Genomic DNA, 15628 nt, shown 5'->3' on the forward strand with positions numbered 1-15628 from the left:
TGTGAAGCCCTTTTTGTTTTATTCCCTTTTTTCTCCTGTTTATGAGTTAGGAGCCTAGGTTAGTTTTCTTGTTGTTTATTTGTTTTATTTGATTAGAGAAGTTCAGGGCTCAACAATGAGGTTTTGTGTGTTATTTTGGGCATAGCTCAGCTCTGAAGACAATTGAAGCTACCTTTACTTAGGACTTATTCTGTGTCGCTGATCTTTCTTGGGAGTGGGTACACAACATGTTATGCCTGGTCCTCCCCTAGACCAGGGCCATAAGAAAAACCAGCTCCATCTAGCTGAGCATTTTAGCACTGTTTCAGACTGTCTTACATGCATCGCAAAGCTGTATTGCACAGGTGTGACTGTTGCGAATTCTCTCATGGCAGACCTATTTTTAATATATTGGACCACAACTATCACATAATGTTTTGTAATATATAAATTTATGGGCTTATGGGGTGACAGCTGTGTAGAGTGGATTGTCCACCATTCAGAGGGTTGGTGGTTAGATCCCTTTCAGTCTTGTGAAATTTCCTTGCTCAAGATATTGGGCTCTATTTTTGATTCCGCGACCGGCGCTGTGCAAAGTCAGGTGCTTTTTCAGCTGCCCCATCTATACCCCTTCTCATCTCAGTCCCACCAAGAAGCGCAACTCAGAAAGAGGGAGGTGAGAAGGCGTGGAGTGGGTTTGACACAGCTGAGTCAAATCTTCACCAATCACACCAGCTCCTCACCTCACCTTTAAAAACGCCGCTGGCGAGGTGCATGGCAAGTTTTGAGGATGACTGAGCCTGCGCAGGAAAGTGTCCGACGCCTAAACCTCTCCCAGGAGGAGACTGACGTCACTCACGTCTAAATATGAGGTCTTTAGATGGTAAGTCCTTGGCCTCCTCCTCATCCTCTTTAAAGCAATGATGTACTCCATCTTTGCAGATAACGTTAAGCATTACAATGATAACATTTATATTTGGAATGAAATGACGTGGGTAGTAGTGGACGATTATCACTTACGTTTTTTCCGTTTGTCTGTGTCTCTCGAGTGCTCTGAGATAGATGCAGTATATATGCTCTGTAGGATGCCACGGCTGTTTCTGGTTGGCACAGCGACATTAATTGATCAGTTTGCATCCCTGTTTCACCTGTGTTCATTTGGTCAGGTTGAGTGACCATTATGCGTGCCGAACGCGCTTGCAATGTGGTCAGATGAGATACTGATCAAAATATATAAATTTAGGTCTGACTGTATGTGCTGACTCAGATAGTTGCATTGAATCGTGGCTGTTGCTAATTATTGATCGCAGTGTGTGTTCGATGACTGACCAAGCACTGCTGAAAACACCGTTAAAACCACGCTGCTGTCTTGTTGAAGGTGTGATATATGGCATCATCAACCGCATTTTCAGTGGATAGCCGTTATCACCGAGCAGCCACCCATCCAGAGGGGTGTCCCCCTGAAAGACTGTAGGGATGCTAGAATTCGCTGGGATGAACAAGTCATGTGCCGACCTGGGGAAATTGGCATACACGTTTGTCACCAGGTAATTTGAGTCACAGATCACCAGACATCCCTGTTTCACCTGTGTTCATTCGGTCAGGTTGGGTGGCCATTACGCGTGCTGAACGCGCTTGCGACGTGGTCAGATGAGATACTGATCAAAATATATAAATTTAGGTCTGACTGTATGTGCTGACTCAGATAGTTGCATTGAATCCTGGCTGTTGCTAATTATTGATTGCAGTGAAATGCCTGACTGTGGAAACCTGACTGTGAGGTATTGGTGACGTAAACGCATGACTCCGCTGGTTTACGAAAATCCACTTGCCTGGCAGTGCGCCACTGGCACACAGAGTCGACCAGATCCGGGGTGCGAGCTTTTACGCCACCCGCGTGGACTGAAATGAAATGAAAATCCAAATCCGCCAACTGATTATGCAGACACCTCCCCCTACTGCGCTGCAACGCCTATCCTGGCGCACCTCTGTACGCCTTGGTTTTACCAAAATACCAAATGAGCCATGCACCACGAAAATGCCACTGCGCTGGGTGCACAGCCTGCGCCGTGCCGGCAGCGGAATCGAAAATAGAGCCCATTGAACCAATGGTTGCCATCATGTGAATGGCTGAATTAAGTGCTTGAAGTGGTCAAAGTAGACTAGAAAGGTGCTATAAAAATGCAGTCCATTTACTTAGAGATACAGATGACAAAAACAAAAAAGTCAATTTGGCCATCATGCAAGCACAGTGCCAGACTTTCGCTTTTGGTTTGGCCCAAGTAATTTGGACTGGGCCTTTTAATTACAGAAGTTAAAGCTGCAGTAGGTAAGATCGAGAAGAGAGCAGACTTAGCCTGAAAACTTGAAACAACACAAGTTCATGTCACTCCCCCTCCTTCTACCCTGCCTGCAAGCCCCTCCTCCCTGCGGTGTCTGCGTGGCGGTATGGGCAGTTTCTCCTTTGCGGGTGGCTGTTGCTCTGCCATAGCTTTCACTAGCCTCCTGACACCACTCACAGAGCTGTTTGACTGAGCAGCAGTCAGCAACATAAGCAGAGGGAGGGAGCGGTTCACAGCATGGTGAGTAGTGATTGACAGATGTCAGACACTCCCTCAGACGCTCCTCTGGCTCTGATTGATTGTTTTGTGTTGGGCATGGTGGATTCTTGCAAATCGCACTAGGAGCAGTAGGTGGGACCAATGGAGCTGTTTTTTTTCCTGCAGATTACATGTTCCATGTACTGCTCTCTGGGCATAGGGAAAGTTTTAAAAAAATTACTTTTATACAAGTTACCTACTGCAGCTTTAATACTGTTTTCCTTCCCACAATGATTTCCAACTGGTAGTCTTGCTAAATAAAAAAATGACTGATATGCTGTGGACGGTGACTAGCAAGTCTGGTTGATTATTACACTTTTTAAATCTTTTTCTAAAACATTATAACAATAATATAACATGATATTTTAACTATTTTAGGAAATACCGTCTTGACATGGCTAGATAATTATTTGTTATTTTAACGAGAGGGTGGCATGCTGCACTGTCATAAGCTTGTCTCAACAGAAATGATATATGCATTCAAGCTAGTATAGAGACAATCAAGTCAGGCAGGAATTTTCAGTTGTACCTCCAATCTTGTCTTCTTTTTTCCATGCCCAGTCCACACGTATAGAGGTGTTTTTAAAAAACAATCCCCACAATCCCAAAACAAACACCCCATCCACAGAGCTGTTATAAAAGAAATCTCCATCCAAATGAAACGCAGAAACACAAGCCATCATTTAACCAAATCCTAAAGCCATTTTTGCTAATCAGAACCTGAAAAAATGATGTTTCCATTCGTCTGCATACCCCTAAATTATGAATCCTACGATGGCGAAGGCATTGTGACAAGGTCACAATGTTGGCGGCGGGGCCTGTGTCGTGGGAGTGTTCAATTATGAATTGGTACCTTCTGGTATCATCTCCCAGGACCTCAAGTGGGAGCCAAAGACAATGATGGTGCACTTCTACACAGCCATCATCAAGTCCATCCTCAGCTCCTCCATCACCTCCATCACCATCTGGTACGCTGCTGCCACCGCCAAGGACAAGGGCAGACTGCAGCATGTCATTTGGTCTGCAGAGAAGGTGATTGGCTGCAATCTCCCATCTCTTCAGGACCTGTACACCTCCAGGACCCTGAGGCGTGCAGGAAAGATTGTGGCTGATCCCTCCCAACCCAGACACAAACTCTTCGAGACATTCCCCTCTGGCAGGAGGCTGCGGTCCATCAGGACCAAAACCTCACACCATAAGAACAGTTTTTTCCCGTCTGCTGTCAGCCTTATTAACAAGGCCCAGAACCCCCCCGACACTGTTCACACTCTACCTCTGCCTCATCTTGTCATATTGACATTGCCATAACCCTATGCATTACATTAACGCTCTGCTTGGACTTCCTTCTGAAAAAACTGACTGTGTTCCTGAAATAACAGACTGTGCTTCTGGAAAAAACAAAAACAAAAAAACAAAAACAAAAACAGACTCAGACCTCTAATCGCATGATTAAAGGTTGTAATTTGTCATTTCTGTTTTTTTTTTTTTTTTTTTTTTTTTTTCAATTGTTGCTCACATTGTTCTGTTTCATAGCCCATCTAATAGAAATATTAATGAACTACAATTAATGGTAATGTGACATGACAAATCAACTTGTCATTTTTGTTGATATCATCACTGTTGGGTAGTGTGTGTCCTCTGTGCATACGATTCAGCCTTCTGCTGGTCATTCCTACAACTCTGGAGCTCTGTTAAATAATTTGTCTGATTCCATGATTATCGCCACTGGTCTTAACACTTGGGAAGGTTTCTGCATGACACTCTTATTTTCAGTTGTAAGAATATGACCAAAATTATGTCATAGAATTTGCAAACACAAAATGTTACTCTGATACTATGCACCAACCCGGTCTGCTCAAAATGGTCCAATCCTCAGAAACAAATAAATTCAATAATAATAATAATAATAATAATAATAATAATAATAATAATAATAATGTTAGGATTTGCTTTTTGTCTTCTAGAGTTTTTCTCTTTCCCTTTTGCCCTAGTGTTATTTGTCTATTTGTTTGTCTGTCTGAGACTGGGCGTGTCTTCCTCGTGCACTGCTGGCCCTGTCTAATTACCTGCACACCGCATCCTACCTTCCGTGTGAGTTTTTGAGAAAAAGAAAACCTTTGAAAGCCCTACTTCTAAGATCTGTCCAGGATTTTCCTGTGGATCAATTTAATTTTTGGACTCTTTGTGCCTCTCAACTTCAGTTCTCCAGTATAGTTTCTTTGCTATTTCCACCCAGTTTGAGTGCGTTTTTGGTTTTCCTTCTGTAAATAAATTGAATAGTTTAATTCTGGCAATTGTCTTCGTTTTGGTCTGTTACTTTGAGTCCTGAAATATTTAATACTTAAGGCTCAGGATTAACGAATAATCCCAGAATACTCTTGCTTTGACCTCACAGAAAAAAATGAAAGAACAAATAAACAAACTTGAGGCCAGAAAAATGACCACAGTGTACTTTATTAAATGGATTTTGGTAGTTTGTGTTGCATTAGATTCAAATAAAAATTTACAAAAATCCCATATATACAAAAATGACATTTTGTTCATGTTCATCACTCTTGATTTATTTTTACAATAAAATGTACTTTTCCCCCATTGAATGCATTTTTAGCACTTCAGACTTTCATCACACAATGCAACTTACTGAAAAGACCAATATTTTTTGTCTTACACATTTGTATCTTTTTTAAATACACCACATACACCACATTTATCTGTTTTTTTTTTCTCCATAGTATATTGTCATAGTTACAGTCATGGTGGCATCAAACCCTTCACAGCCAGAACTCAAAAAAAGAGGAATGTTCTTTTTAAACGTGTACACTTTGCATACATTTATTTACAGATAAGTTTTAAAGTTGAGCAATTCATTATCTGTGGTATTCCTTGTTCAATCAATTCTCTAAACTGACATCTGTACAGAATGATAATACAAGCATGACTGGAATCCTTCAAATCATTTTTTACCTCCTGGGTACTGTGCTTGTACTAAGGACGTATTATCTAATCTGGGACTGTTGCTGCTGCACACACCCTGTCCTTGTCATTTTCTCTGATTAGACAATTGTGAGCTAAGAGTTATAAAGTTGACTTCTCTGTTGTTTGAATGGTATGTGCAGGCTCCTACAGCAGAGCTTTGATCTGTTGCAGCTGGTGAACAGAGACAGCCCAAGGGATGCTCAGAAGGCCTGTTCACGTCTCAGAGAACTACAGAGGGCATGGAAAAACAATAGTCAACAGCTATGTGAGCGCACTGGTGTGACTGTGGATTAATTGCTAACTCCCACTGTGTATACAGCCTCATCTCGCCTCCAATAAGTCCTCATACCTAAATGACAATGTGGGCATTTGGAACCTATCAAAATGACATGTATGACTGACAGTTTTCTGTGATTTGAATGTCACATGAATTCTGCATTTACATTTGTTAATTTTGGGCAACTAAGATTGGGGAAAGATTGTCTCAGAGACTGCTGAAGTCTCATATTAGCTTCTGCTGAACTGAAATGCATTTTTGCACAGACTTGGTTCCCATCTTTCACACTGGTGGTCAGAAAGAAGCTAATTTTCACTTTTGGTAGGAGATGAGATGTTTTCCAGGATGGACAGTCTTGCTTCAAATATTGCCCCAGGAATCTCACCCCCTTTGTATGGGTAATCCAACTGGCCAGTAACAGTGCAGCAATAAGGGCATGATCCCTCATTGGCTGCTCATTACTGAGCACTTGTGACCAAAGATGTGCATCCAGTTGTTTTGGATGTGGCACTTGCCCTCCATGTACATATGAATGATTGTTATAATGTTGCATATTTTTTTTACTGTATATCCTTGAAACTGTAAATTCTGATCATGTAATTCCCTACAAATAATTGAATTTCATTCCAATTATTCAAGAACCATTGAGATGTTCAGGGATTTGTGAATAACCTTTACTGTTACTGTCATTACAGTGTAACTGTTACTTCATGTGGAGTTTATAGGCTAATTTATGAGAGTGCAGAATGAAGAGGTGCAGCAGAAAAAAACAAAAAACCCCTGAGGCAGAGAGGGGAGACTCAAAATTCTTTCCTACAGTGAAAAACCAAGGATATGCCATGGGAAATAGTATTTTTTTTTTTAGTGTTAGAATCCCCTACATTGCTTATTTATTCCTTCATAGTTTTTTCACAACTGATGTCTTTCATTACCACCAGAGATAATCAGCAGCCACATAATCACAGCTGAACACAAAGCTTTTCATCTGAGATATGTTCAAGCTGAGAGGATGGAGGGAAAAAGTCTATGCAACCTCCCTGTTGGACAATGACTCTGTCCTAGTATAAGCACAGTAACTGCTGTTGACACATTACTCATTATTATGAACAGTGTAAAAAGGACACACACACACACACACACACACACACACACACACACACACACACACACACACACACACACACCAGGCGAACAAGAGAACCAAACTTAGTCTCAGTTCAACCTCAAATAATGTCTTCAAATATGAGGTCGAAATAAAGACAAAAATAGAAATATTTCTCTTTAAGGCAAACAAAATACAGAAAGCAGCTTTTAAGAGTCATGATCAAAGTGAGGGAGGGAGGCTGTTGATGTGTCATGTCCTATGATACACTTCCAGTGAGCAGGATACCCACCACCAGTCTAATGAGGAGTCGTGCTTTTACGACCACAACTCATTGTTTGTTTTAACAGTGAGATTAAAGTTGGAGTAAAGCTTTATGGCCACATTAAAAACTGTGCTTTGGAGTCCAGTACTGTCATGCGTGTCATGCAGTTTCAGTCATCTGTCCATTTGAAAACAGTCCCATTCACTTTCAGTGTTATACTTCGGAGCACTCTGAATATCATCTGTTAATGGACTCAGACTCATTGAGTTCCTTACAGAAACAGAAAGCTGAACCTAAATTGTCACTGGACGCCAATGAGAGGGTGGAGGGTATTCTGTCCATTAAACAAACTGAGGTAGCTTAACCTTCCGTCTATATCAGTACACATCATATATATCAGTATGTAAGTTAGTTCATGACATGTGATGAGCAAACAAAGGGTGGATTTGGGAGACACTGCAAATACATGTACTTTCACGTCCCTTTCAAATAATATGAGACTGCATTTACACAGAGGAGACAACAGAGGTGAAATCTGGTTTTCAACCTTCAGTCAGACTTCTTCATAGTCCATGACGATTCTGTCAAATTACTGTTTCCTTTTAACAAATGTCTGACAAACAACCAGGTCAAATGAAATCTTGTCTGATTGTATAAAATAATGGCAATGTTTTCAGTGAATGTACATTTATTTCATTTTGCACAACTCCAGTTTTGACTGATAAGCACAGGACCTCTGCTGGTGAATTAGACCTGTAGTAGAGAACAAAGATATGCTGTCTCTGTAGTTATTTTACCAAAGAACAGTCTGTTCAATGTGATACCTATGATACTTTCAGCTGTCCTTTAATTCTTGGTCTCCTGTCATCCACAGCATATGTATTATCCCAAAGTTGACTGAATGATAAATTGATTTAGAATGAGAATTAATAGATTCCTTCCAGGCAGAAATTACATATAGGCAGATTTCTCCCTCTTCATAGACATGAAAAAGAGCTGAGCATGAGCTCCTGCAGCGCTATCTAAATGCAGCCTTGTACAGTGAATGCCCAACTCTAACAGCGTTGTGCCATCCTAAAACCTGTGCTTCTTCTACTTAGATGTTTAAAAAAAACAACAACAAACAAACAAACAAAAAAACGGTGTGTACATTACCCACAATACAACTTGGCCACTGACAGTTCAGCAGGAAATTCAGGTGTGTAATGCCAGCAGAAATAAGGAGCTGGATATAGATGTCTTGTAAGCTCACTTCTTCTAACGTGACACATGCAGATTCAACCAACACTGACTCAAGTGACATCACATGAGGCAATTTATCCAATTTTAAGCACCTTCCTCTGAAACCACAAATGACTTTACAGAATGTATACTTCTCATATTTACTCACATTCCCCAAGTCCTGTTTTATGTGTAAAATTTAAGTAAGCTCAAAATTAAGTACAAGATGAAAAAAATAATTCAAAAGAGCTATGGTCAAAACAACCAAACTCTACAAACTGTTCAGTACAGTAGAACACTACACACATTGATCAGAACACACAAACATGCACACACACAGTAGTGTGGTGGTAAGAAGGCAAATTAATAGTAACAATAAAGTTTTGTGACTTATGCTTCAATATGATGTTTCATGAACCAAAGTCCAAACTTAAAGGATAAGACACTATAAATGATGATAAAGGTAGCCAACCTTAAACTGATAAAAACCTTGACAAACTTAAAGAACCATACCACTGTATTTGCAAATTTGGTTTCTTACTATACATTATGTATACTTTATATTTTTGCAACATTTTTTTAGTTGTGTGCTATACACTGTTAGATTTTTGGATGTATTTTACCTTCAGTTCCAGGTCTCCGTAGGTTTCCATTCATTTTCGTACACTATGAAATAGTAGGTAATGCAGACAGATTTACGGCAATGATGTAGCTAACAACAATATAGATTATGTTCACTTGATCACACAACTTAAGTGCAAGTTTTATACTACAATGCAGTTGCAGTAAAAAAAGGAAAATTACATTAAAATTCCTAAAACAGCATGATTTGCAAAAAAATAAAAAAAATAAATTGACAGTGACATGAAATAAATGTGACATGGCTAAAGCATGCAAAACCACTGGTATGGTGCCTTAGTGAACATCTCTGACAGAATATAGCGTATCTGTTCATAAGCACCAAAATATGAATCATTTAAGATCATCCAGTATTCTTGACTTTCCACCACCAACAAAGCACAATTATTATTAAAACTTAAACCTTACATCTAGTGAGAAAACCACAAATAAAAGCTCGAATATATTTATCAGGTCAGTGGATCATGGAAACACGTACTGTTGGTTCTCTCTGTGGTATATATATATTGGGCTACACACTAATCCTCTGTTTAGTGCTATATTATTGTAACCAAAATAATAAGATGATCAATTTACTTTACTTTATAGATAATCTATAATGACCTGCAACACAATTCTGACTTCATACACAGAATCACATGACCAGCTGAAGTCAGAAAAACTTTGTACACCTGCGGCTTTGGTTAAGCTGGAAAAAACCAGTCTACAGTCTCATGCCGTGATCATTCCATGACAGCTCATCTACAGTATGTGATGATGTCATTGCCTCTGGCTTCCCAGCATTCTCTGAAGTCAAACTGTTTGTGATTGAAATTTGCTATTAGTTTTAGTGGCTCCACAGGATGAATCTTAATGGAGAGGCCATGATCTTTCCCTCCATGCCACCATCAGGACAAACCTTCAATTTTCAGCACCACTTATTGGTAAGCTCTAAGCATAACAAAATTCGCAGTATGCTGTTTGCGATCTTCTGTTTAAGAGCTTAAGATCTTTAGTCTTTTCTCATCATCAGATACTATCTTGTCCTGAGCAAGCACCTCCATACCACGCTGCTGATTTTGATCTGATCCTATGGAGCCTGGACATTTAATCACCCAGGCAGTCATAAACTATATGAACATTGGGAGGAATGTTGAAAATATGAACTCACTAGATGTCAGGCAATTTCTTGGTGACTTCTAATGTTGGGGACATTATCTGGGGACACATTACAATTGTTTAACCCATGATAAATATGAATATGAACATGACAACTGATTAGGCCAAGTTCAACCGAGTCTGCTCCAGTCTGAATCAGATGATGTTCATAGTCAGGAGTCATTGTGATCCAGTTGCTTCCTGTCATTTTAATTAAGAGTATTTATATTTTTGACAAGTGTGATATGACTGGAATAGGGCACTGACATCAGAACAACAGCTTAGCTTAAGTTAAAGAAAAAGTTCTCTACCCTCCTGTCCTCATCTCTCTGCTCACCATTTTATCCAAATTTAGCATTTTCCTCTTGTTTCTTTCCCATTGTGGCATTAATTAGCATGGCAAACTCTTGATGAACATGTCTATTTTGGCACAGGAACATACAAGGATTAGATTCCTCACAGATGAAAAATGCCAGAAAAAAACAAAAACAAAAATGAAACATGAATAACATGACAGAGCTCTCTCTGTGTTGTGTCATTTTGAAATAAATCTATATCTCTTGGAATTGTGTTTTTTTGTTACTTTATACCCATCTGCAATTATTTTTTATTTTTATTGTTGTTGTTGCTGTCTTTTCCAGCAATAGTCACTCACTGAAAATGTCTGTATTTGACCATGATATGTGGTGTGATGGTCCTGCATCAAGCTTTTATAGTGGCACTTCAGTTTAAAAAAAAATAATTTTGTTAACATTAGTTACTAAATTTCCCCAGTGTGGGTCAATAAAGTCTTATCTTATATCTTATCTTATCATTAGTCATTGAAGCTAGTGGACACTACCAGCACCATACTCACTTCTGTTGTATGGCTTGGTGTAACAGTGTTGAATGCTGTTCCTGGGTTAGATTGAGGACAAAAACAGGAGCATTTTCACCAGAAGGTGATGTGTTTATCAAAGATCAAGCAAACTTAAATCAAAATGTCAAGATATACCTTCACTCATCGATGATAGCACAGAACCGTTTTAACACCACACACACACACACACACACACACACACACACACACACACACACACACACACACACACACACACACACACACACACACACACACACACACACCTGATCACCTGATATCACCTATCATCAACACATAAACATGTAACCACAAAAAACACAGAATTACAATGTCTTCAGTACCCTCTACATCATTTCTAAAGTAAAAAATGCTGCATGTGGTATCACAGTACTGTACATCCAGGTGCTTGGTTTAGTTTGGCTGAGATGGCTGCTTGTCTACGTTTTCTCTTCTGCATCACCTACTCATTTCCGTTTCTTGCATCTTGTCTCTCTCTCTTGTCATCTCTTTTTCACTGCTGTCTGGTGCTTTTGAAATTTCTTCTGCTCTCCCCCCCACATTCTCCTTAACAAACGAGCAAAGATCGGTATCCTAGCACACCCAGGTTTATGAGGCTGGACTGCAAATAGTTGAATTCAGCTGCCAGGAAGATTTTTTCTTGGCATGGTGTTATTTTGTAGACCTTATGTCTGTCCAGCTTTCACCCCCTCTGTTTTGCTCCTTATGCTTCATTCCAGCCAGGTTTAGTAACACAATACAATGACTGGGTATAGATGCTACTTTGACTATTGTCTTCATGTAGTTCACTAACATTCCGACCATCTTCCAGTATAGACCAGAATTATCCAAGAGGAATGAAATGTCAAGGCCAGAGAAGAATATTTTGGACTCCCCAACCATTTCTAAGGTCTTCCACTCTCAGGAGCAAGAAGACATTTCCAAGGAACCTTTTTGGCACTAAGAGAGCAGGAGCAATGAGTGTTACCATGTAGACATTGATGGAAGCACCCAGCCAGTTGTGGCTGCTATGGGAACACGTCATTAGAACTTCAAATCAGTTAACACTCTTCCAAAAGCATTAAGATGGATATAACAGTTCAAATTTCTACTGTTGCTATATGAGGAATTACATCCTTTGTTCAACACATTAGGGGAATTTCTGTGTAACTCAGGTGTCATTTGGGTTAAAGTGGTATATCTGATCATTTAAAAATTGTCTAGATGGACATGGACACATGCTTATTTTATCCTAAATTTTTCCAACCAAAACAAGACGGCGCATCGCCTTTCTGTAGGGTTTAGGTGGGTGTCAAAGTGCTCTGTGGATTTGCATTTAGTTTGTACCAGACAGGATTTCCCTGATGACAGGAAGTAAAAACAACTGCAATAACCTACAAGTACCCAAATACATCCAGCAACATCAACTGCATTGCACACTAATTGCTCCTCCCATTACTACCAACTAGGCGCTGATGCAAAGGAGCAGAAAAAGAAAAAGGGGAATGAGAGATGAAAAGTGAGATTGTTGGTAGTAACAAAATTCTTATTGCCACAGTTCCTGTTGCTGTTGATGTGATAGCAGATAATCATCTGAAGACAGCACCCCTGAATGGGTTCCTAGAGCAGGGTGTAACTATAATGTGGTTTCATATTCCAACCTCTCCTGCACCAGAGCATCATCTTTGTACTGCAGCCGTGGAGCAGTCAGGGAGCAGTCTATAGCCAGAATTGCCTTGCGTATACTGCGGTCAAGAACATGGCGCTCCCAAGCTGGGTAGCGGTTCCGACAAAGATCAATCTTGATGACAGTTTCCTCAAGGCGTGGAGCACGAGATGATGGTGTGGATGGCACTGTGGGTCGGACCTGAAACACAGGCATGCAGCCGTCCCGCTCAGAATACTTCCCCATGTCACGCTCTAGGGTTGTGGTGGCACCGCGGTTGGAACGAAGTGAGTTGGTGGCACCTTCAGATGGTAGTGTGGAGAACTGAGCGGTGGGGTCCAGGTCGAGTCCCTGGCCGCTCAGTGACCGTCCAAAGCGCGGCCCATTAGGATGGAAAAAGGCATAGTACATGAGCATGAAAACCACACCAGTGAGGAAACTGCTGAAGATGACACAGAGTGCTGGTACTGCAAAGGCGTCAGTGGTGTGAGGAGACCGATAGAGGTACCATAATGCACTGAGAGCTGCATTCTCCACCAGGATTACTAGGTAATAGATGAAAAGCCGACATCTAAACAAAGACATGAAACATGATAAGAATAAATTAATAACATAGAGTGAAACAAATCAGTAAGCAAAGCATGAAGCACTGTTCTCCAGTATTAGAAGGATAGGTACGTGTTGTTGGCAGTGCTTATTTTGTATTTTGACAGTGAGCCGTAAGGGTGGCTATACTGGTCATGCCTCTGTAGCAGAACTGCCCTTTAACTGACCCTTCTCCCTTGCAGTTCCAGCTGCAAGGAGTTAATGCAGCTAATGTAGGGAGACGTGATGTCTGACCTGAAGCTTTCCTCCCCCTATTCCTTCAGGACGACTGGAAACGAAAGCGATCAACTACAAAGGATTACCTATCAGTTAAACTGTTCTCATGGAGATGGAATTTTTTTTTTTTTTTTTTTTTTTTTTTTTACAGCATCACATCAGATGAGGACATTAAAACCATCAGGATGGACAAGTAACATGTCTTCAGAGAGACTCCAGAATCAGATAACTTGGACAAGCTGTAAATCAGACATTCCTGTAGCAAACTGTTTTGTGTGACTGTGCTCTCTTTTCTATCACATCAGGATAATGCAATCTAAACAGTGGATTCAACTTTGGATGTTCCTACTGTTATGGTTTTCACCAAATGTTTTTGCTTGGACCCAAAGATGCAGACCAGAGAGAAGGTATAAAACGAACACAATTTATTAACAATAAATAATGTTGAACAAAAGACGCACTCAAGAGGAGTGGAGAATTAACTAAGAACAGAAAGCGCACTCAAAAGAAGTGGAGAAAAACAACTAAGGGAGCTCTGTTGCGACGGGTCTGAGGCAAGGCACATGCTGACGTGGCAGGCAGGCAACTGAAACAGAAAAACACACCTGAGTGGTAGTTCATGAGAGGAACATTATCACACTCAAGAGCAGAGGAGAAAGAGAGTTCGTTACTCAAACTAATGAAACACACGATCACTCCAGGAGTCCTGGACTCAGGAGGAACGAGTCAGGAGAAGTCGGGAGGAAGGAGTCTGGAACAATCCGGCAAAAGGTAGGAGAGAGCTCTTCCCTTTTAACCTGTGCCCAATCAGCGTCATGCGCATCAGGTGCGTTCCGGGGAAGGCGGACCTGGCCAGGTGAGACAAACCCAGCTAGACAGACAGGGGAAACAGACAAAATCCACACCGGGGAAAGGGCAAGAAGAAACACGAGGATTAGACAAGTCTGCAGGATCCTAACAGTACCCCCCCTCAACGGATGCCTCTTGGCGTTCCAGAAGGCCTATCAGAGTGGGCTCAATGGAAGTCATTGATGAGGGTGGGGTCAAGGATAAAAGAACGCGGCACCCAGTTTCGCTCCTCTGGACCATAGCCCTCCCAGTCCACCAGGTATTGGAGTCCTCTGCCCCGTCTTCTGTCATCTACCAGACGGCGGACAGTAAAGGCAGGGTCGCCGTCAATGACCAGGGGAGGCAGAGGGGGTTCAGAAGGAAAATCAGGTAACTTCATAGAATCAGGTAACTTCAGCGTCACCGCCCGAGGGTTGACAACTTTCAGGATGGGAAACGGATGTGATCGGCCACTGATGCAACGGCAAGGGAACAGCGATGGCTGATAACCTAAAGAGACTTCAAAGGGGGGAGAAACCACTGGCAGAGGAAATCAGGGAATTATGAGAATATTCCACCCACGGGAGAGGAGTGCTCCACTCCGACGGGTTGTCAGAGCATAAGCACCGTAGCATCGCTTCTAAGTCCTGGTTAGCCCTGCCCATTAAACTGGGGATGGAAACCAGAAGACAAGCTGGCCGTGGCCCCCAATGCTTTGGCGAAAGCTTTCCATACCTGGGAGATGAACTGGGGTCCTTGGTCAGAGACAATATCATGGGGAATACCATGTAGTCCAACAATATTGAGAATTATTAGCTCAGCTGTTTCCAGAGCCGAGGGCAGCCTCTGTAGAGGAACAGAGTGAGCAGCTTTAGAGAAACGATCTACTACTGTCAGGATGGTGGTTTTACCTTGCGACGGTAGCAGTCCAGTGGCGAAGTTGATCGCAATATGAGACCAGGGTCTCCCAGGTCCGGGCAGCGTAAGGAGGAGACGGCCAGAGCCTTGTGAGAGGCCTTGCTATGAGCACAGGTGGAACAGGCTGCAACGTACTCGGGAGCATCAGCCTCCAGAGATGGCCACCAGAAATGCCGTCTCAGCAGCGAAATGGTACAGTTCGCTCCAGGATGGCAGACAAGGCAGTTAGCATGGATCCACTTAAGCACCTGCGAATGAACAGTGTGAGGTACAATCTATGCTTGGGTCCCTCACCAGGGTCTGGATGCTGCTGCTGGGCATCCCGAATGACTCCCTCTA

At 41.6% G+C, this 15628-nt stretch overlaps 1 protein-coding gene across 2 annotated transcripts in view; it reads right to left on the minus strand.

Moving 5' to 3' along the window:
• xkr4 (XK related 4) overlaps nt 1-15628 on the minus strand; it is a 350180-nt gene that overhangs the window by 264988 nt on the left and 69564 nt on the right. The window contains exon 4 of one of the 2 annotated variants that reach the window (XR_011602646.1): nt 11318-13292. Coding sequence is in view for 1 of the 2 variants with exons in the window: in XM_070974627.1 (XP_070830728.1) it covers nt 12692-13292 (601 nt within the window). In the remaining variant the exon portion in view is untranslated. Of the gene's footprint in view, nt 1-10829; nt 13293-15628 lie in introns of those variants that run through there. The other variant, XM_070974627.1, reaches the window with a different exon arrangement.

The sequence above is a fragment of the Chaetodon trifascialis genome, chromosome 11, assembly GCF_039877785.1.
Source record: "Chaetodon trifascialis isolate fChaTrf1 chromosome 11, fChaTrf1.hap1, whole genome shotgun sequence".
Classification (NCBI taxonomy): Eukaryota; Metazoa; Chordata; class Actinopteri; order Chaetodontiformes; family Chaetodontidae; genus Chaetodon; species Chaetodon trifascialis.